The sequence below is a fragment of the Protopterus annectens genome, chromosome 3.part0, assembly GCF_019279795.1.
Source record: "Protopterus annectens isolate FY-2018-M chromosome 3.part0, PAN1.0, whole genome shotgun sequence".
In the NCBI taxonomy this organism is placed as follows: Eukaryota; Metazoa; Chordata; order Ceratodontiformes; family Protopteridae; genus Protopterus; species Protopterus annectens.
In genome coordinates this window covers 425,014,391-425,039,030 of record NC_056731.1, presented here as the reverse complement: position 1 = coordinate 425,039,030, position 24,640 = coordinate 425,014,391, and the positions used below count along the sequence as shown (strand labels likewise).

The window sequence follows — 24,640 nt, the reverse complement described above, 5'->3', positions numbered from 1 at the left end:
CTACAGACACACAGCCTGTTTAAATACATTCATAATGGGTGTAGCCAATAAAAATCTGACAATTAAATGTTCAGGAACGAACAAAGCTTCACACTAATGAAAAACCTGTATAAATAATAAATCTAAAATACATATCATTGTACAAAAACTGTATAAAGAAGAACATGAAAAGTATATATCTAACATCCATTCATATAAAAACATAAAAAAAAAATATATATATATATAAAAAACTTTCATAACCAAATATATTCACATACACCACATAAAACATTACATAATACATCATTACTTAAACAATCTCCTTTTCTTTAAAATAGGCTTAATAGAGGCCCTCTCGTTCAAACCCTTGTCCCGATCTGCACGGAGCATAATTATCCATCGGGCTTCCCTGTATTCTGTATGTGTATATATATATATCACCCCTCTACTACTCAACCGAATTGTCTCAATAACTCTAAAACAGAAAATATGAAAAGTGTCAAACTCTAACACATGTTTTGATAAAGCATTATACAAGGAACCTTTCCTAATGTGATACAGATGTTTCCTCATTCTGTCACGTAGAGTTCTATTAGTTTTACCAACGTAAAACGCGTGACATAGGGAACACTCTGCTAAATAAACCAAATTGGCAGTCTTACAGTCTGCATGAGCATGAAACTTAAATTCCTTATGTAAATCAGGATGCATAAAAATGGGAGAGGTGTTAATATACGGACAATAACTACAACTATCACAAGGTAGTGTAGATCCAAGGGATGCTGACATAGAACTCACATTCCTATCATAACATAACAATCTCTTCAGGTTCTTGCAATTTCTAAACCTAAAAATAGGTTTCTCACCTACAATCCTGCATATGTCATGGTCCACTTGCAAAATAGACCAATGATTACTAAACAACTTAGTGACATCACTGTGATCACATGTATAGAACAAGGGAACCTTCACCTCACAAATATCAGAATGTTGTCTCCTATCAATGTTCAGATCAATAGCCGGTCCAAAATAAGGAGCAGCTATACCCGATCTCAACTGATCCAAATCTACCCATTGTGAATCTATTTCAGAAGAGGCATACCCACATGCCAACAGTTTGCATTTCAAACCCTCAATCTCTTGTGAAAACCCTGTGACAGTAGGATTTAACATAGAGGCTCTGATCCCTTGACCTCTAATTAAATTCTTAAAGATACAGCCTGGGTGCATACTGGATCTAAATAGAAATGCGTTCCTATGACAGGTTTTACGATACACCCCAGTATTAATAATGCCCCCTGGTAGTTTCTCAATATACAAATCCAAAAACTCAACACGTGTATATGACCAAGTAAAGGTGAACTTTAAACAATTGGTCAAATTATTCACCATTTCATGAAATGTATATAAGCTATCCACTGGGCCTTTCCACAACAAAAACAAATCATCAACAAATCATCAATAAAACAAAACGTGTTTTGAAAGCAAAAGTGGGAAACAGAACATTACTCTCCCAGTGTGCTAGAAACATATTGGCGTAGCTATTGGCACAAGAAGTGCCCATAGCTATGCCATGTCTCTGAAGATATAAATCACTACCATAAATGAAGACATTATTCTCAGCACAAGTTCCAGGAAGAGACAAAGCAAATCTATCTGAGTTGAAGTGTATTCACTATGTAAAACAAGGTACTCATGTATATACTCAACACCAAGGTCATTCGGGATCATAGTGAACAAAGACTGAATGTCAAGAGTGACTAAAATGACATCCTCAATGTCACTCACTGAAGAGAGACACTGGTAAAGATCCAGTAAAAACTGTTTAGAGTCCCTAAGGACTACAGGGTTCAAATTCACTATAGGTTTGAAAAACTTCTCAATGTACAGTGAAAAAGGTTCCGTGATCCAACCACCCCCAGCCACTATCGGTCTCATTGGTGGGTCAGAAGGGTTCTTATGGACTTTCGGAAGACCTTGTATAAGAGGAACCAAGGGATTAGACACCTCCAAGAAAGAAAACACACCTTCTGTAATAAGGTGATGCTGAAATGTATCAGATATGCAATTACACACCCTAGACACAATTCCCTGAATATCATCAGCAATAATTTTCTCATAGAAACTGCCATCACTCAACATAATACGCATCGAACACTCATAATGTGACCTATCCATAATCACAATTAAACCACCTTTGTCCGCAGGGCAGATAACTATTTGTTCATTAGACTGTAAAGCTCTTAAAGCTTGTTTCTCTCTAAATGTTAAATTATTCCTATAATGGATATATCTAGTACTACATGTGTCATAATAAATAAAAATGTCATCTTCAGTCAGTTTCAAATAAGCCTCAACTAATGGTTGGTTTGTTGGTACAAAACAACTAGGTTTCTTAAAGCTGAAAGGGGCATCTACACCTCTAAACAGTTTTTACTGGATCTTTTCCAGTGTCTCTCTTCAGTGAGTGACATTGAGGATGTCATTTTAGTCACTCTTGACATTCGGTCTTTGTTCACTATGATTTCGAATGTCCTTGGTGTTGAGTATATACACGAGTACCTTGTTTTACATAGTGAATACACTTCAACTCAGATAGATTTGCTTTGTCTGCTCCTGGAACTTGTGCTTGAGAATAATGTCTTCATTTATGGTAGTGATTTATATCTTCAGAGACATGGCGTAGCTATGGGCACTTCTTGTGCCAACAGCTATGCCAATATATTTCTAGCACACTGGGAGAGTAATGTTCTGTTTCCCACTTTTGCTTTCAAAACACGTTTTGTTTTATTGACGATTTGTTGATGATTTGTTTTTGTTGTGGAAAGGCCCAGTGGATAGCTTATATACATTTCATGAAATGGTGAATAATTTGACCGATTGTTTAAAGTTCACCTTTACTTGGTCATATACATGTGTTGACTTTTTGGATTTGTATATTGAGAAACTACCGGGGGCATTATTAATACTGGGGTGCATCGTAAAACCTGTCATAGGAACGCATTCCTATTTAGATCCAGTATGCACCCAGGCTATATCTTTAAGAATTTAATTAGAGGTCAAGGGATCAGAGCCTCTATGTTAAATCCTACTGTCACAGGGTTTTCACAAGAGATTGAGGGTTTGAAATGCAAACAGTTGGCACGTGGGTATGCCTCTTCTGAAATAGATTCACAATGGGTATATTTGGATCAGTTGAGATCAGGTATAGCAGCTCCTTATTTTGGACAGGCTATTGATATGAACATTGATAGGAGATAACATTCTGATATTTGTGAGGTGAATGGTCCCTTGTTTTATACATGTGATCACAGTGATGTCATTAAGTTGTTTAGTAATCATTGGTCTATTTTGTAGACCATGACATATGAAGGACTGTAGGTGAGAAACCTATTTTTAGGTTTAGAAATTGCAAGAACCTGAAGAGATTGTTATGTTATGATAGGAATGTGAGTTCTATGTCAGCATCCCTTGGATCTGCACTACCTTGTGATAGTTGTAGTTTTTGTCAGTATATTAACACCTCTCCCATTTTTATGCATGCTGATTTACATAAGGAATTCTAAGTTTCATGCTCATGCAGACTGTAAGACTGCCAATTTGGTTTATTTACCAGAATGTTCCCTATGTCACGCGTTTTACATTGGTAAAACTAATAGAACTCTACGTGGCAGAATGAGGGAACATCTGTATCACATTAGGAAAGGTTCCTTGTATAATGCTTTATCAAAACATGTGTTAGAGTTTGACACTTCTCATATTTTCTGTTTTAGAGTTATTGAGACAATTCCGTTGAGTAGTAGAGGGGATGACATATATACACATACAGAATACAGGGAAGCCCGATGGATAATTATGCTCCGTGTAGATCGGGGCAAGGGTTTGAACGAGAGGGCCTCTATTAAGCCTATTTTAAAGAAAAGGAGATTGGTTAAGTAATGATGTATTATGTAATGTTTTATGTGGTGTATGTGAATATATTTGGTTATGAAAGTTTATATATATATATATATATATATATATATATATTTTTTTTTATGTTTTTATATGAATGGATGTTAGATATATAGTTTTCATGTTCTTCTTTATACAGTTTTTGTATAATGATATGTATCTTAGATTTATTATTTATACAGGTTTTTCATTAGTGTGAAGCTTTGTTCGTTCCTGACAGTTAATTGAACATTTAATTGTCAGATTTTTTATTGGCTACACCCATTATGAATGTATTTAAACAGGCTGTGTGTTTGTAGTTGTTATCTGGTCTGATGAAGCTATTACAGTGAAAGCGCTTACCTTGTCGACTACAATAAAGGAGTTCTGCTATTTATATTACTGCCTTCTGTTTGGTGCCTTTTTAGTGATTTCTACTGGCTTTTACCATTGGTGACTGCAGTGCATATTTTGTGGAGTGCGGACTTTGGACTTGGGTAATGCCTGTTTCCTTCCGCTGCTCATTATTACTTATTTTACATCCTCAATATATATTGTCATATGTCTGGTATTGTAGAAATAGAGTATTACAAAAGCTATGCAGCTCATGATTAAGGCAAAAGAATTATGAGGTACCCCAATCTTGTAGTGGATGATGTAATGGCATCCATGTTATATCAAACTGCAGTTTTATTGCTAAATAGAAAGTGTTTCATACAATGAGTACGTTAGGTCAGAAGGAGAGGTTTTTCTAAAATTTTATCTCTAAATTTTAGATGTTTCAAACTGGAATCTGTAGCAAAGCAGTTGCCTGTTGAATCTGCAATTTTTTAGATATTTTGATAAGCTATATCTCTGTGGCAAACTGCATATGCTTATTACTAGGGATAATGTTACCACAATGTTTCCTCCCATTTTTCCCTGTAGCATTCTGGGATGTCAGTGAGTTAAATAAACTTTGCCTTTCTTGAACGCAAAATTCTTTTGAGGCTTGTCACCACAGAGTGTGTTATTTGTTGGGGAAAAGACAGGTTGATCTAAGGTATGTAATGGATGTATTTGTGAAAGAACAAAATTGTAAGGATGTAGTAAGATACAGTTTTTTTAGCGGAGTCCCACTTTCTTCAAAATGGCACCACACTGTTAAGCATGAAAAATAATTTAAATGAGTGATACCCGATGGGTATGCTGTAGATGGATTTTTAGCAACTATAGCCCCCATTTGGAAACTGTTAACTTTTATAGGATGCCAATGCATGTCATTCGACTGCTGCAACTCCATTGTATGAACCTTATTTAATGCTGTTTATCTTCACTGTCTTTGTAGGTGTTGCATGTCTTTCAGACGTGCACGTGAATGTAGGGTGTTATTCTGAAGACATTATAGCTTAGTATTTCTGGATGTTAGGCATGCTTTCAGTTATGTTTCAGAATCACTTTTTCACCTTCTCGTTTTGTGAATCCACACTGATAGCTTGCAGTATCTCACTAATTGATCGAGCTGTCATGATTAGGGTTATTCACACCTTCTTTATTTGAATATTTTTCAATCATTTGAACTTCAGTGTCATTTCCTATCAATATTTTCATTGTTCAACAATTAGCTCTTGTTGAGACTGCTCTTGATGAATTTCCAGTTACTGTTTTATAAATAGATAGATGCATACATACATACAAGGGGATGTTATTTATAGGGTTTATAGCTTTAAATACTAATCAGCAAGGTACAGTACATTTATTTATTTGTTTATTTGACATTTGTTGACCGGGTTAGTCTGACTGGGGAGCAGCCCTTTTTCAGCGGATGCCCGAGGAGAAAACTCCAAAAAGTACAAGTACCACAAGTAATCCCATAACAGAGTTATAATGAAAGATTACGGTAATTACAATATGTATGAGATGTATGCTGAAAGAACATGCTAGAAAAATGCTTATTACATTGAAAACATAATATAATACAAAGTTTTATGCAACAGTAAGCAGAATGCAGAAAATATAGATAAGTTTGTAAAACAGAAAGTAACAAATATATAAACAGGAGATAAGCCCAGGGCAAGAGCCAATTTCCAAGAATGTAGCTGTGGAAGCTATAGGAACTATTGACTATTAGTAGACTTTATTAGATGCAGAAGCAGAGACAGGCTGCAAAAGTATTATAGGAGGGGGAGGTGGATTAAGTTGGGTCATAGCATAAGCATGTCCATGATATATGTAGAGTTTCCTTTAGAGTTGGGGTTAGAGATTTGTCTAACATTTAGTGGTAATCTATCCCAAGCATTTGCCACTAAGTAGCTGTAGAGGAGTTTTCCAATGTTTTTGCTGGGTGCATAGACTTGCAGAAGATGCTGTTGGGAGTTATGGAGGGCGCAGTTGGGAGTATAGGGTGGATGAGGGAAGAGAGACAGGAGGTTTCATGTAAGATAGAATGAGCTATGAGAAGCTAGGGTAGTAGGATTAGATAAAGAAATCCAGCCACTGCAGGTTTTTCATGGCTAGGCAGTGGTGAGAGCTGTAAGGTTGGTTAGATGCAAATCTTGCAATTTTATTATAGGTGAGTTCCAGTTTTGACAGAAGATTGGATTGGATATTAATGAGAATAGGGCAGTATAAAGAAGGCTGGGGAGTAGGAATGCTTGTGCAAGAGAAAGCCTAGAGACATCTGTGAGGAATTTTTTATGCCTATATAGCAGGCCTAACTTTTGATGTGCCTTTTTGATGCACTGCTGAATATGGGGATGGGACTTTAGTTGGTCCTTGATAATAAATCCTTGGAATTTGTTATGAGGTTCAACAAAGGTGATAGTGCTGTTAAGGGAGCAAACAGTTTATGATGCTTGAGAGATTTAGAAAGGAATAGCAGAAGTTTGTTTTTTTTTTTTTTTTTTTTTTTCCTTAAGATTAAGTAGCAATTGGTTGGAAGTTAGCCATTTTTCAACTGAGTGCAGGGACTCTTGGGTGAGGGTGTGAATATGGGTGATATTGTCAGAAGAGGAGGTGATGGTGGAATTGTCAGCATATTACAGATAAGAGTGGACAGGAAGAGTGTAGGTCATTAGTGTCTTTGTGTCTTTTGGTTTTTCCCGGTTAGGGGTCGCCACAGCGGAACTCCGGTCCGCTAATGATTGGCAGTTGATTTTTACGTACTGGCTTGCCAGACCTGACGCACAACCTTCAATGAAGGTACGCCCATTCACGCATGTCTCCACGCAGAAGACGCTCTAGCTGAGAATTGAACCGGACAGCGTCTTACTGTGAGGTGACAACGCTACCGCAGTACCACCACCGCGGGTCTAGTGTAGGTCATTAGTAAAGATATTAAATAATAGGGGTCCAAGGATGGAGCCTTGGAGTACCTCAGTTTGTGCTGGTAAGAAGGAAGAGAAGTTAAATTGCAATTTGACTCCCTGGAATCTGTTGGAGAGAGAGCTGGAGAACCGAGAAAGTGCAGAGTTGGGAGATTAAGGGTAGCTAGTTTAGATAGAAGCAATCGGTGGGAAACAGTGTCAAAAGCTTTGGAGAGGTCCAGAAACAAACATGACATTAGCTCGTTGTTGTCAAGAGAATTTGTGATAGAATTAGTGAATGATATCAGAGCAGTAGCTGTACTGTGATTTGGGTGGAAACCATGCTGTGTAGGGGTAAGCAGATTTTCTAGGAGGAGGTGATCAAGAAGCTGTTTGTGGATGCACTTTCTGAGAATTTTTGACACGGGAGATAGAATGGAAATGGGCCTGAAATTTGAGGGGTCAGCTGAGTTGCCACCTTTATGTAAGAGTATAACATAGGATTTATTCCAGATTTCAGGTACAGTGTTTTCTTTGACTTACCTTTTGATTAAGATGGAGATGGGGTAGGTGATAGAACTGGCAGCAAGTTTTAGGAATTGAGGAGGTAGGTTATCAGCTGATGGAGTGCATGTTTTAAGTTTGCTAAGGAGTGACTTGATACAAGTTGTGGGGATGGGTTTAAGAAAGGAGAGAAGGGAGGTGGGTGGGTTGATGAAGGAGGAGTGGGGTAGTTGATGGTGTCATTTGTGGTTACATTGTGAACAGAGTCAATGAAGGAGGAATTAAGAAAGGCAGCAGTATCAGCGGGCGAGCTACTCAGACATGGATTAGGTGATGAGGGGCCACCAGGATGTAGCAGTTTATTTATTTTTTTTTTGGGTGGGGGGTTGAAGTAAGGATTATGTAGAGGTTTTTGGTTTATCTTGTAAAGCATGACCTTTTGTAGTTGTTACGGAGCTCTCTGTAGGACTGAAGATCAGTGGAAGTATTAGATTTTTTTCCATGCACTCTGTCTCTTAGGGTGTATGAATGGATTGTGTTAGCCAGGGAGCATATTCGGTTTTGATTCTTAATTTCCTGATGGGGGCCAGGAAGTTAAGTGTGTCTAAAATTATGCTGTTAAATGCCAGGACAACTTCCTGCAGGGAGAGGTCATAGAGGAAGGACCAGTTAATTGTAGAGAGTGAGTGGTTGAAAGCATCTGGATTAAACTTGGAGAACTTATGCCAGTGTTTGTATTACTGGGATTTGAGTAGTAGGGGTGAGTGCCGAAGTATTAAGGAGGGATGGTGGTCACTTAGGATATCAGGAAGGGTGAAGGGGTTGTGGTAGGAGTTAGGGTTGGAGTTAAGGACCCAATCTAGTGTGGAGCCAGAGTTGGTGTGTTTATTTGGATGAGTGGGGGCAGAGATTAGCTGGGAGAAGCCAAAGAGATTAATGGATGTGTTAGGGGAATCAGTGTCAAGAGCATTCCAATCAATGTTAACATCACCCAAGATAACATTTTCATATAAGACCGTCTGAGAGATCCAGGAGAGAAAGAGCTCTAAGACAGGGATGTTGTTTCATGGGGGGATATAGATGGAAGCAGTTGCTAGTTTCTTGTGATTATTCAGTTTACAGGTGGCAATGATAACTTCAGCTGGCTGAAAATTTGGAAGAGTAAATGGTAGAGGGTGGAAAGAGGGGAGGGAGAACTGATTAGAGTATAGAATTGCAACCCTGCCCCCTTTCTATTAAGTCTATCTTGCCAGAAGATGTTGTAGCCTGAGGTACCTGATATGTGGTACATGTTTTTCTAGAGTGCTCACTTTCATTAAATACGTCATGGTCGTTAGATCATGTCCTCACTTTTTTTCTGTGCTGTTTGCTCAGTCTCACAAAAATCACAGATGTCACATGAACCGTGTCAGTTAACTGAAATAGTAATAGCTCATGTAAACCCTGTCAAGTAATCTGCAAACATTTTTATTAGTGCATCACATCTACAGCTGATATAGTGGGGAACAGTTGTCCTTGTGTTCAATAAGACTGCTATGATTGTTTTTCATTAAGGAGAAACACATTTTATCTCACAGTCTTTACTAAATCATGTTATTGCAGTGTGTGTGTGTGTGTGTGTGTGTGTGTCTCTCTCTCTCTCTCTCTCTATATATATATATATATATATATATATATATATATATAATGTGTGTAGTATAAATAGTATGTTTCAATGGCAAGATGTTGAAGATACAGTAGATTTGAGCCTGTTGATGAACAAGGCTTGAGTTTATGAAGAAATTTCTGAACTATGGAATAGAAAACTGTTTATAATTTAAAAGTTATCAGAAAATTGTCATCTGCCAAGCAAGTGATAGGCATATGAGCTGCTGTTACCAAACCAGGGACTCAGCTGCAAAAAGATGCTGAAGTGGTCTTCAGTAAATGTACCAGACCCAGTGGCAAAAGGAGAGGGCTTTGTTTGTCTCACTTTAATTTCTCCAAATATTTTGGGTTTCTAATACCATGACGGGAAAGGACCCCTTTTCTAAGTCAAAGTATGATTAAAGTTCATGAAATTAGTATTGTTTCAGTCTTTTATGTCAGCCAGAAGTGCTCTTTGCAGCACCCGCAGTGTGCTCAATATTGTCTCCTCCTGCAATTCTTACAGATTTACATGCATTGGTAATATATCTAAATACGATTGTAGTTTCTTTTTATAAGACCCATTGCTCCTACTACTATTGGAGCTATCTGGGCAACTTTCTTCCACATTGCTCTCATTTCTGCCTGCAAATCCTGATATTTTATGAATTTGTGTCTCTCTGTATGCAAGATACTGTAGTCACTGGGTGTAGTGATTTCAATGATCAATGCTACTTTTGTCTTCCTTTCATGGACTACTATATCAAGTTTTCTAGCATATATCTTTTGAACTGTTGGTAGTGGGTGATCACGTGATGTAGAATTCATAATTTCCTACGGTGATTTGCAGCTCATGTTTCCAATGTTTTTCAGCTACTTCAATATTATAATGTTTACATAATCCCCAGTGCAACAGCCTTGTCACATTATCATGTCTTTCAGTTTACAATCCCTCTGCCATTAGTATGTCACAACCAGCAATCTTCTTCTTCATTCGTCTTTTTCCTGGTTAGGGGTTGCCACAGCAGATCACCTGTCCGCTCATGATTGGCAGTGGAGTTTTACGGTGTAGAGTTGCCAGCCCGGTGCCCAACCTTCCACAGAAGGCACACACATGCACACACTCACACCTAGGGCCACTTTAGAGTGTCCAATCCACCTACAGCATGTCTTTGGGATGTGGGAGGAAACCAGAGCACCCGGAGGAAACCCACGTGACCACAGGGAGGACATGCAGACTCTGCACAGAAGGCACACTAGCCGAGGATCGAACCAAAGAACCTCTTGCTATGAGGCGGCAACGCTAACCGCTGCACGACAGTGGCCGCCCAGTATGTCACAACCAGCAATGAGATGTGCAATTGTTTCCAATTCTGTTTATCAAAACCTACGTTTGTCTGTTTCTGCCACATGTTCAATGGACTTTGTAAACTAACGTGTACATAGCCCACTGTCTTGGGCCACCAATATTAACCTTTCATCTTTTGGTTTGAATTCACCTCTCCTTAACCATTCCTGTGTCCGATTCTGATCAACATGAGGTTCTTCAAGTAGTTTTCTATACTTGCAACTATATATATGCCTTCTCACCTGCTCCTTCTCCTTATATTCTCTCTTTTGTTTTTTGGCACATTCAGTTGTTACCTGATTTTTATCTACTTCTGATTTGATTTCCATTCCTGCTTGATGCTGATATGCTTCTGCTAGACTGAGAAGAGAAGTCATCTTAGATTTATTCTCGCTCATATTTCAAATCTTTCACTACATTTAGGTCTTGTGAGGTTGGCAGATACGTGTGCAGTCCCACGATTGCAGATCTTTATGTGTAATCAATTTCAAGGAGGCACATAGCCTTTGGAACTTGGAATATGTAATCTTGGTATGCACTGATTTTTATAAATCATTTGGTGAGCATGAAACATCCTTCTCATTTTCCTGTGTAATCTTCAACATGTTTTGGGGCCAGTCAATCACTCCAAAACTCGTGACAGGAAGAACACATTGATTTATCACTTGAATTTTGTTCCTAGATTTCAACGCTGTTTTCAAGATTAATTTAAGTGTTCAAAAATATTCCTTACTTAGTTTTATTCACATTTGTTCATGTTTTGTTGTTGATCCTTCATCAATTCCCAAATAGTTAAACACTCCCTCTTACTCAAGTTCTTTTATATCACATTCTTGTCCCAAACTGATGTTTTCTTGGTGCTGTAATTTTCCTGCTTTAAATGTTGTTTTTGCACATTTATCAAGACCAAATGACATTCTTATATCATCTGAAAAGTTTTGACTACTTGCAGTTTTGCTTTCAGTTCTTCATCTGACGTGTTATACAGTTTAAAATCATTGACAAAGGGAAGATGAGAGGTCTTTACACTTTGTTATTTTCTATGAGCCAAATTAATTGCAAATTGGCCTGCCACTGTTTCATGGTCACTGTAATGTAGTCGATCAGTGTAGGATGTAATAATACATTTTTAAGCAATCTTTTATCCATAAAAGTGGAATACTATCAAATGACTTTTTGTAGTCGATCCATGCCATACTTAAATTCTTCCCCTTTTTGTAGTTCTCCGTTATGACTTTATTTAGCAACAGATGATCCTTAGTTTATTTAGCAACAGATGATCCTTAGTTCCATATTACTTTCTTTTATTACCCTTTTGTTCTATTGCCATGATTGAATTTCTTCTAAATGACTATAAACTCTGTCGGCATCAATTCCAGTGTATAGTGTATCCATCATTGGAAGTCAAGTTATTAGTCTATAATTTTTATGATGTCTTGCAGGTTTACTCTTTAGTAGGTGCATTTTTTTTTCCTGTTGTTAACCTGGTTGGTGTCTTTTCGGGGTGCACATATAAATAATTCTTACTCATGGCTAAATCTTCGTGCAAAGATGTTAATACTTTTAGCCAGAAGTTAGGTACTACGTCTGGGCCTGGGGCTTTCAAATTGGAGGCTTGTCTTAACTTATCTCAATCTTTCTGGCCGTTAATTCATCCCATTTCTTTTCCTGTACCTTTGAACTTCTTATTCTTTCTTTTACTTCTATCAATTTAGCATCTTTGTTATATTTCAATTCCTTTTGCCTTGTTTCCCAATTCTCTATAGAACTTTTTTGGGGTCATCAATAAATTGCTTATAGTGCACTTTTCCTTTATATTTATCTGTGTATCTTCTAAGTTTTTCTGCCTGTGCTGAGATTTTTTGTTTATTTGCAATAGTGCAAGATAGATCCTGATCAGTTATAATACTGCACATTGCTTTTATCACATCTATCTTTCTGTGTATTTTTGTTGATCTGTCCCCTCTTCTATACTCTTCTAACAGTGGCATTTCTTGTCTTAATTGCTTTATAGTTTTCTCTGTTCGATAATTTCATGATGTTATTCAGTTTCTCCCCTTCGTTTCCATTACTACCCTGTGTTCTTGTGGTAGAATTTATCACCTGCCAAGCAAGTGATAGGCATATGAGCTGCTGGGACACAGCTGCAAAAAGATGCTGAAGTGGTTTCACTAAATGTAGCAGACCCGGTGGCAAAAGCAGAGGGCTTTGTTTCTTCTGTATTGTTTAACTGATGGTTAAATAGTTGTCCGTATTTTTTCTAATGGACTAAGCTGTTCTATGTAATGGTGAAATTATCTTGTTTCACCTGCCTGAATAATATTTTGTATTTGTTGAGCAACTGTTTGTATTCTTTTGAAAAGTGAGAGGGTCTAGTTCCACCTATTGTTTTTCCACCTCTGATCATCTTCCTTAGTTCGTTGTTTTTAATTGCAAGGTGCTCGGTTTTCGAGTCAGAGTTTATATGGAAGATGTGCTTAAACTGCAGCAGTGCATGATTGTATTAAAATAGTATTGATACAAGGTTCTCATTGGTAAATCTGATAATCCATAAAGTGCTTTTGGTTAAGAATTTTGAGAGTGTAAACTTACTGGCTAAAACGCTTTTCATTGGTGAGTGATGTCAGTCTTAGACTGCAAATATTTCATGATGGTCACTAAAACTATTTGACAGTATTTTTAAGGACTGTATCAGAGGAAGTCTATTTCCGAACAGTCATTCCATAATATATGTAGTAATAGATAGGGTGTAAACCCTCATTGGAGGTGATTAATTGCATCAGGCCATGCTCGCTTAGTGTGTATTCATGGATGGTTGGTTTGTCAGGTTCCTAAGTTGCATTTATGTTCTGTGTGGTAACTCTGTTTCTATTTGTACAATTGATCCATTGGCATTGATTTTGCTGTTCTCTTTTGTCATAACCATGGGGAATGTAGATGTACCCCACATTGGGCATTCAGAAAAATAGATGTGGCACCTTGACACGCTTCCATAGCAGTGAGATACTTCAGTGGCCATTTATTAGTTTCAGTGGTTGAAGATCCCGTGAGCTTTAGAAACAAGAGAATAAAATAGAGAAAAGTAATTTACTTCAGGATTTAGAGTGTCTCCTTAATATTTTAACTATTCTTCTATGCAAAGTAGTTAATGGGTGCCTAAGACATAGCATTTAGTAGTAATTCTTTTCCTTTCTATTGTCTTTTTCAGATAAGAAAGAAACCGTGTTAATAAAATCAAAAGACTACATGAATCACATCGTGGAGCAGGCCTTTTTGCAGTTTATCACTACTGCATCTATAGAGCCAAGTGGACAGATTGTGACATCACTGAATGTTGTATCCCTCATTGTCCCTAAACTGTCAATCAAGGTCAGATCCAATTACTACATTATTCTTTTTAAAGTTCTGTACCAGAATTTTCATAAGCACGTATCACTGACAATACAGGATTTATTATTCTAAATATTAATGCTAAACCTAACCTCACTTTATTTATTTATTTAGTTAACATTTATTAACCAGGAAAGTCTGACTTGGAACAACACCAATTTTCAGCGGCGGCCAGGGGAGGAAACCAGAGCACACAGAGGAAACCCACATGAATGCAGGGAGGACATGCAGACTCCACACAGAAGGTACCCCAGCTGAGAATCGAACCAGAGAACCTCTTGCTGTGAGCCGAAAATGCTACTGCTCACCACTGCACTGTCCATCATAGTACATACAACATAGTACGTTTATACTTATACCTATTTCAATTTATTTTATACATGTAACACTAATAAATTGTCATAGGTATCAGTGTTAGTTTCCTATGTTTACCAATTGATTTCCCCCCTTTACTCATCTTTCATTAGCCTAGTCATTGAGTATATGCCATGTTTGACATGTATCTGTCCAGACACATGCAACAAGTGGAATGCCTACAAAGATATCTAACTAATAGGATACAAGGCCTAAACAATATATCCTACGTGGGGTGACTCAAAGCCCTGTCACTGTACTCAGTATCCTAGTGTTACAAAAGTAACGTGTATCTGGCATAAAAGGCATCCTCCAACCAAATACTAATGGATTTACTGCATATCAGCAAGTCAAATTGCATCAGAAATACTCAGGATAGAGATCTAAACCTCTTCCAAAACATCAACAGAGGATACCACTGCTCTGAAACAGACTCCTCATCCACATAAAATAAAACTCATACTTGCCTCTGTTTACCCCAGGTCTGCCACTGTACTACTAATGGATAATGGCAGCTCCTAAATGATTTATCACATGCATAGGTCCCCTCAAATTATCTATGATATGATGCTGGTTATCACTAGGGGTAATATATAATAACTGGCCATGGGATGGGTAAGGCCAGTCTAATACTAGGTGGAACAGATTAATTCAAGCACCAATAAAGAAACTGACTAGGCTTAAAATGGCCAGTACAAACTTATGTGCCTATTAACCTATTGTAGTCCTTTATTTAACATTTTTATTGTGATATTTATATTAAATATATGCATCCAAACAACCAAAAAAAAAAAAAACCAAGGCAAACCGCATAGTTATCTCAGCTGGTTTTAATAATAATAATAATAATAATAATAATAATAATAATAATAATAATATTGCTCATTTTTTAACCAGTTATACCCAGTCAATACGCAATCCCTTTGCAAGGTAACTCAGGAGCAATGGCTGTTTAAGTGCATTGTTTAATGTCTCACATAGGCAAATGAGGGCTGAGAGAATCAAACCCTGTCCCACAGAAATTACAGCTCATAGCCTTAACTCTTTCTGACACCTGGTATATGGAGTCAATGCAGCATGTAACTCTTTACACAAAAGTACAATATCAAACAAGTAAAATAAATAAAAGCAAAACATTGTTTCATATAGCTCAGTTTGTGCCAGGTGTTCCTGGCTTATGCTCATTTTCTCCACTGTCCTGACCATGATGTTATTCTAAGAATATCCATTTAAAGCATTCTATAAACATGTGCACATACATGCACACAAACACATACACATACACATACACACACATACATACACACATACAGACACACATACATACACACATACATACATACACACACACTCAGATTATGGTACTGTTAGTGAAAAATAGTTTCAGCAAGTAATTCACATTGACTGCAAAATAATGAAACAGCAATTTTTTGAGAGCACTAGTGTTGTAAACTAATTATATTCTGTGGAAGAGGAATTCCCCACGTTCTTTCTGAGGTCACCAGTTATTGGGCAAAGGGCATGTTCCTTGATCCCTTTAATCAGGTTGTTGAAGAATTTGAGATGCCAGGCTCAAAAAATTGAGTCTAATTCTCAAACAGTAGTACTGCCAAACATGTACACACAGTCACACACAAACAAACACTATACAGCTATATCTAGCTATATTTTGTGTGTGTAGTTGTGTATGTGTACAGTATGTAGAAGCATAGACATGTGAATCATCAAACTCAGATGATCAAAGACCAACAGCATCTATCCACAAACCATCAAGCCCCCACTGTGTCTGTCATGTGGAGTGATTCATCCCGCCACTGCTACTTACGGGTCTACATCAGTAGACTGAAATACCACTTACCCAAATTGCAAATAACCGTGACAACAAACCCAAAACCACATTTTAACGAATGTGCAGATCACCAAAACAGATTCCCAGGAAAACAACCACTTCCCAACATGGAAAATTTGCCATTTTCCCCACTATAGTGTGATCTTGGAGTTAGTATATTTAGTTGGGGGGAGTGGGGACACAGCCCCCCACATTGTGGGGTGTGGAGCCAAAGCCCCCCACTTGGGTGGGTTTAACATGTTTCGATGTGCTTTTCTTTTTATGTTGACCAAGTGGTTCTTTTCCCAGGAATCTGTTTTAGTGATGTACACGTTCGTTAAAATGTGGTTTTGGTTATATGTAATTTGGATAAGTGGTATTTCGGTCTACTGAAGTAGACCCATATATATATATATATATATATATATATATATATATATATATATATATATATATATATGTATGTATATATATATATATATATATATATATATATATATATATATATATATATATATATATATATATATCAACTCCATAATCTCACTACAGTGGAGGCTTTTAACATTTACATTGGCCAACAAAGCAGTGAGAACCTACTCTTAATACAGCATGATTCCTGTCTTTCTTAATGAAATAGTTCTATTTAAAGTAAATATCAATGGTAAAAAATGGAAAATAGTGACAACTTATATTATGTATGAATATCTCCAGAAATGTAAATCCTGGAAGCTATGGTATATGTTAGTTATGGAGAACTTTTACTTTGTGAAACCTTGGTAAGAATGATCTCATTCCTATTTAACTATTACAGAGGGACAAGTAAGACTCAAGGACATGTATGAGATTTTTTATAGAGATCGATGATAGGAAAGCTGCCTGTTAAATGCTTAATGAAATTATAATATTAAGTTAAACTAAATTGTATTATCTGTTGTTATGAGGAAACTATGGAACACGCCTTGATATTGTAATCCTAGAGTAAGTTTTTCTGGGACGAATATTATTGATTTATCAAATGACTCATATCTCCAAGATCATTTTGACCATTGTACTGTATGGAGTTTTAATAATTTGTCCTTTTTGGTGAGGGATAATTAAGATAAAATAATTGTAAATTATGTGTGGATTTTGTAGTTAACAATATGTGATGTGTTATATAATAAACTGTGGAATTGTTCTTTAATTTTCAAGAAACTCACACAATGGCTATGTCAGAAAATAATAGGAGATTGATATTCTTGCTTGATGAATTCATATTGATTGTATCTTTTTGAATTTTGCTTTATTGTTTTTGTATGTTCATTATGAAATCAGTAACGTTCCCCTAATATTTCTGAGCAGTGTGGAATGTCAAGGGCTGTGCTTGCAGAATTCCAGGTTGGAAGAGGAATGGAGAAAGCAGGCTGAGAGTGCAGTACTACAGAATTCTGAAGTATCACAAACAGACTCTGTAAGAGAGGATATTGTGGTTTCAGATTTGGAAAAAGGCAGTCAGGAAACTCCTGAGTAGATGGAGATGACTGATCAAGATGAGTCAAATGCTGATGAGGAAGTAAGCTGGAGTACTGTGGTGAGGGTGTGTTTGGAGAAGTAACAGAAGAGCGCTGCCAGATTAATCAGAAAAAGGAGATGGACAACCAGAAGGTGCTGACAGCAGTTTGCTGCTATGCTTGGTCAGTGCAGTAACTAGTTTTAAAGGCTGCAACAATGTGTTATTGTAAGCAGCAAAAAATAAAAATTTTACATACACAGTCATGGCAGTCAAAGGAAGGAAAGATGCTATGAGTGAATCGTGAAAGAAGAGAAGGGCTGATGCAAGGAATAAAAAAAGTGGTAGGAATCAAAACAAAGATCAGTGACATTATTAACAGCTAAGATGTTATGGACAGTATTATTTACCTATGGGATTATGCAAGCAGGCCATAAGAACATTAACACATAGGAATAAAAGACTTTTGCAAAGCTACCATTGCAGCTTCTACTTTACTTGAAGAAATTATGAATGAACTGGAGAAAGAGTTCATTTGCAGCTTGGAATGAGTATATTTTTCAAAACTTGGGACAGCAGTTATGGAAGAAAATAAATGTGCAGTTCAGAGCATCTGACATAGAGGGACTTGAGTTATACTTTTTTTTCTATTTATAATAAGGTGCGTGAGATTAAAAAATACAGGATGAACGAAATGTTTGGACAGGGTGTGCGGGGGGGTGGGAGGTATAGGTAACACTGGATATAGATGTAATGTTATATAACAACTGTGAACAGGAAACAGGAACTGCAAGGAAACTGAGTCAAACTAAAGTATGTTTTTATGGGGGTGAGATGCACTTGGTAGAAGACTGTAATTAAAAAAGCTATGGCAAATAAAGAGAAAGTGGATATACCACAAAAACTTATAGGTCTAAGTGTACAAAATGCAATGAATTTGGACATTTTTGGTTTGACTGTTTTTTACTCGAAAAGTAAAGGTGAGAAAAGAAAGATGATATGAGAATAATATAACTGAATATATTGGTGAAGAAATAATGGATAAGATAACTGAAAAAGAGAATGCAGCTAGTATACAGAAAGGCGGTGGGAATGGGAAAATGTTTTACAAAGAGAAAGTATTACAGTGCAGGATAAAAACAGATATGCAGCAGTAGAAAGTGAAGAGGGGGGATGGAAAATTTGAGATAGGATAAGAGCAAAAAGAAATTAAGTCAACACAGAAGTGAGAAAGATAAGAAGGAAAGGAAAACTAAAAACTGGGAATAAGAAAGAAACATGAGAAGAGAAAGGATGGCTCAGGAATGCTAGCACTAAACAGCATTCCAAATGATATTAGAGATGTGGAAATGAATGAATGGTATAAAAAATAATTATAGAGGTTATGTATTTGTTAGATACATGTGTGAATGAGGAAAGAAGGAAAAGAAATATTGGGTAAAATGATTATATAGTAAGTGAGGAGTGATATCTGATCACAAACACAATTTTTTTTGAGTAATGTGATAAAGATTCTGGATGTGACAGTAGCAGTACCTGAAAGACTAGTGGTTTGTGATATAAGGAAAAGTGAGGATGTATCAGGATAATTGTAGTTTATGCATACACAAATATAACGTTGAGAAGAAAAGAATGTTTGAGGAGCTCATAAACTTAATCTGATTAAATATGTCAGTTATTATAGTGGGACACTTTAACTGCAATTTCAGAAAGTGAAGAGGAAAATATTAAAGTATTAAGAGAAGTTATATACCACAAATGGTTAAAAACAGGAAAACATAGAAAATTGACATAAAAGGGGGGCTTTCAGAACTCAAATAGACTATGTGATATATTCAAAGGATATGAAAGAAATAACAGTTAGGGTATTAGTGGCTGAATTTTCAGATCATAGAGTGGTATGAGCTAGAATAGGTGGAGAAGTATTAAATGAAGGTAAAAGAATAAATAGACTGGAAATAGGGCTAAAATTATGAGATGAAAAGAGAACATAAGATTTTATGGGAACAGCATTTGAAAATGAGTATGTTATAAAAACTAGATAGTTTGGTAGACTGCTTATAAAGAAAATACTAGAAAATACTTTTGATTGTAAAACAAAAGTGTGAAGCAAAGGAATAAGAGAGTATATAACAAAACCATAAAAAGAAGTGTAACAATGTGGTGATAAAATAAGAGAAACAGAAGGTGAGTTGTATGAAAAAAACAGAACATTATAAAAACATATTGTTTAGACAAACCCAAGAATTCATGAAACGGCCTAGAATGAGCCATACAGCTCAACTAAAAAGGCCCTACTAGACAAAGCAATATTTTGTGATTTAGAGAAATTTGCCTCCATGAGGAAATACCTCTTTATCAACTAATTTGCATGTTTCTGAATCACAGATCAGCATCACTTTAGTTAACTACTGCTTCTGTAGGCAATGTCATTCCTTGACATTCACTGTCTCACGCATTCAAACACATGCACACACACACGCACACACACACGCGCACACACACACACACACACACACACACACACACACACACACACACACACACACACACACACCCCTCAGTCCCCATCTGGTGTTTTCCCTCAGCCCCTGATCCCTGTAATAGTTGAAGTGCCAGTAAGGCACAAGAGTTTAGAGTACTCTCTGATGGCTAGTGTTTACCCCCACCCCCAGTTCCCACAATGGTGTAAGTGGCATTACTGCAGTAGTGTAATATGTCTGGAGGTTAGTGTTCCCCCCATCTCTATCTCCATAATGCTGTAAGTGCTGTATGGCACCATTGTAATTTCCCTGCTGTCTAGTGTTTCCCTGCCATGCTCCTATCCCCATACTGCTAATAGTGCCATCATGGCACTTAAGTTTAGAGTAATCCTAGTGTCTAGGATTTTGGCAATGTTCACTACCATGACATTTTAGAGGAGGCTGTGCTGTAGACAGATGAGCAATTTATTGACTACCTCATTGTGTAGATGCCTTCCTGGAGGCCTTTCCCCTGGACTGCCTCATTAGCATATAGCAAGACCATGGAACCAGCCTTATGTGGTCCTGCACCATGCAGCACTGTATTAGAGCTATAACTATATCCTAAAATGGTACAGTGACGTGCACACAAAGGTGTACATGTCATGGTACCTTTCTGAATCCCCCCCCCATAGATTTCTTTAAAAGAAAAAAAAGAAGTTTCAGTATTTCTGGGAAAGGAGCTAAAATGATGTTCATATTGGTGATGGACTACATTAGCAAACAATCTCAGTGTCCCAACCTGGAGAGAGGTGTTCCTGCTAAGTGTAGAACGGAAGTAAACCTTAAGCAAGATCGCAGGAACACAGCACACGGACACTCACACTTCAAATGCTAAAAACTGCAGAAAGAACAATAACTCTTCTTCAGACTGTACAACTAATTGAACAATTAACTCTCAATTCAAAATTTAAAAGGATAACAATATATTTAACAAATTGTTTATAAAACCTCTCTATGTGTGCAAGTTTCCTCTGTTACAAAAGATACTTTTGAGTAAGGTGCTTGTTTATCTAAAAACCTCATGAGTGTTATTATAACACTTCATACTTCTATTACAGTTTACTTTAAAAATACTTTAGCAAGCGCTGCTAACAATTGCAATACTGGCTAAAGGCCACTAGATGGAAGTGATACTATGGTTACAATGAAACATTCTTCAAGTATAGCTTTCCTACATGCATAGGCAATAGAAGGTTATGCTATACAGTTTCAGATTAAAAATAATAATAATAATATGTACATCAAAGTAAAAAACAATGATTTTATACTACAGATATAGACATATTTAAGATAAAGTGTGCATTAATAGAGGATAAGGTGTCTAATCAAATTGTTAGATACAATTCATAAAAGGAAATTGATAGTATATATGATTGTCACTATTCATAGACATGCAGCTTCAAGAGTATAGTTAAAAAATCTGCTTGATTAATTTCATAGACCGAACAAATAATACATGTATATGGATACATATAGCGTATGCCATGTTCGTATTGTTTTATTATCATAAATAAGGAGGTCACGTGATATCAATTTAATTCTCAAAAATTGATGGTGTCAAAAATTATTAATACCTATGAACTAGGGTTAATATTATCACTTTGAGATTTTTCCTAATAGCATAACCTTCTATTGCCTATGCATGTAGGAAAGCTATACTTGAAGAATGTTTCATTGTAACCATAGTATCACTTCCATCTAGTGGCCTTTAGCCAGTATTGCTTTTAAAGTAAACTGTAATAGAAGTATGAAGTGTTATAATAACACTCATGAGGTTTTTAGATAAACAAGCACCTTACTCAAAAGTATCTTTTGTAACAGAGGAAACTTGCACACATAGAGAGGTTTTATAAACAATTTGTTAAATATATTGTTATCCTTTTAAATTTTGAATTGAGAGTTAATTGTTCAATTAGTTTGAGTATTTAAGGCTGTGCCTTACAACCTATTTTGTACAGTCTGAAGAAGCCCTTAATGGGTGAAAGCGCTCACTGATTGTGAAATAAAGAACGTTCCAGTTTTATTTGGAGTTATTGTTCTTTCTGCAGTGGATACATTAGCAAACACATCAGTGGGGATGTTCAACAAAGTAGTTGTATGCAGTGATGTGGCTTTGCAGGCAGACTCTGAACAGGGACTTCAGCGAAATATAAGGGAATGGAATGCAAAACTGGAGGCACCAAGGGTGAAACTGAGTACCGATAAGACAGCTGTGACTGCAGCAAATGGGGGGAAATGAGAAGAAGCTGAGAAATGAGATACAAGGGGAAATAATGGAACAGGTTAACAGTTTCAAGTATCTGAGAGGAGTTGCTGAGGAAAAAGGAAGTCTGAATGAGGAGGTCAAAGCTAGAATCGGAGTGGCTGCAGCTAAATGGCACTGAGTGTCAGGAATAGTGTATGACAGAAGAATGCCAAAGAAGCTGAAAAGAAAGTTGAACAAAACAGTGCTGTGACCAGTACTACTTTATGGTACAGAAACCTGGGCAGTGAAGGCAGATGAGGAAGCTAGAAGTAACAGAGATGAAGCACCAGAGATGGGTGGTAGGATGCACACTCTTAGACTAAGAAATGAGGACATTGGAGCAGAAACCCAAGTAGCAATATTGCAGAGAGGCTTAGAGAGAATAGATTATGGCAGTTTGGGCACATTAGCAGGAAAGCAGAAATCAATCTAGGGCAGATGATTTTGGACCGGCAGGGAGAAGGCAATAGGAAACAAAGGTTTCCAGTAAAGAGATGAATGGATTGTATGAGAGAAGACCTGCAACAGTCAACTGTAACTGTCAAAGAAGGAAGGAGAGTGGCACTGAATCACAAGAGATGGTGACAGTTGATAAAACACCCCAATTTCATGTAGAAAATGGGGGAAAATGGGCTTGGTAATGAGAAGATAAAAATAAGAGAAGAAATAATGGATGTAATGTTTGATGAAAAAAATATTAGATATAGGCAAAGAGAAATAATGGAAATTGTGGAGAGGTTTTGGGCAGAATATATGAAAAGGAAATAGTAAAAGGAGAAGCATGGACTGCAAAAAAGAATTCTTGATAAAGGGAATAAATAAAAGAAGGAAGGGAAGAATCAGCAACAGCAATATATGTATTAAGTTATGAATATTATGAAGATATGAATGAAAATGAAAAATGTATATGCTACAAAACGTTAAATAAATGGATAAAAAATGAATAGTAGATGAAGTGATTTAGTTTAAATGTAAAACCTAGATGGAAAAATTGAAGCTCAGTAACACTAAGAAATACATATTATAAGATTGTTATAAAAATAATACAAAAGAATGTAGAACATTTTGGAATAGTTATAGGAGAGTGGGGGGTTCAGAACCAAGGGAAGATGGGAGAAGGAAATATTAATAAAAGTAAAAGATGTAACCGATATGATTTTGAATGAAAATAAGGAAGTAAGGCTACAGACATATGATGTGGCAAAGGAGTTTGATAAGGATAGTCATGAAGCAATATGGAAGATTTAGATACATAATAGTAGAAAAATGAATGTTTTAAAAATATGCTATAAAATGTCTTGGGTGAAAGTCATGGTAAATGGATGGATGTGTCTGTATGTACTAGTAATGAATGCAATAATTCAAAGAGGTATGTGTGAAGTGAACAAAACAGGATGAGAGAAAAAGGAATTGTAAGTACTGATTTGCCTGCCATATGCAGATGGTTTAGTAATTGTGGCTAAAATCATATATAGATAAGATAAGTGGCTGCATGAGTGGAGGAATTATTAAAGAAAGCTAGGTTACAGCCAATAAGGCAAAAAGAAAATGGTTTGGTGAAACTTAGAAACTAACAGGAATATATTATACTAGAAAATAAATAAATGTAGTAGGAGTAAAATATGGGGAATATGAAAATGGAACACACCAGAGGAAAGTTGTGTTTGAAGAAAAACATCTTATCATAGTGAAGTTTTAATCTATTGTTTAACAAAAACGTGTATATTTTAAATATGCACATATTAGGAAAAACTAACTTGTTTCCATCTAAAATGGATAAATTGATGTTACAAACACACACACACACACACACACACACACACACACACACACACACACACACACACACACACACGTGTGCATGCGCATGCATGTGGGTCTACTTCAGAAGACTGACAAACCAAAAGATTGAATCCCAAAAGACTGAAAAGTCAAAATACTGAATACATTTTTAATGCAGGCGGCAAGCCCCTCATGCACCCCTCATGTGGAGGGCTGTGCTCCCACACAAACTGCTAGCTATATATACCAACTCCAAGATCGCACAACAGTGGAGAAGGGGGAGATGGGAAATTCCATCATTCAGTATTTTGAATTTTCAGTCTTTTGTGATTCAGTCTTTTGGTTTT

At 36.6% G+C, this 24,640-nt stretch overlaps 1 protein-coding gene across 1 annotated transcript in view; it reads left to right on the top strand.

Moving 5' to 3' along the window:
* F13A1 (coagulation factor XIII A chain) overlaps positions 1–24,640 on the top strand; it is a 1,111,088-nt gene that overhangs the window by 795,256 nt on the left and 291,192 nt on the right. The window contains exon 13 of the mRNA XM_044064861.1: positions 13,886–14,046. Within this exon, the coding sequence (XP_043920796.1) occupies positions 13,886–14,046 (161 nt within the window). The remainder of the gene's footprint in view (positions 1–13,885; positions 14,047–24,640) is intronic.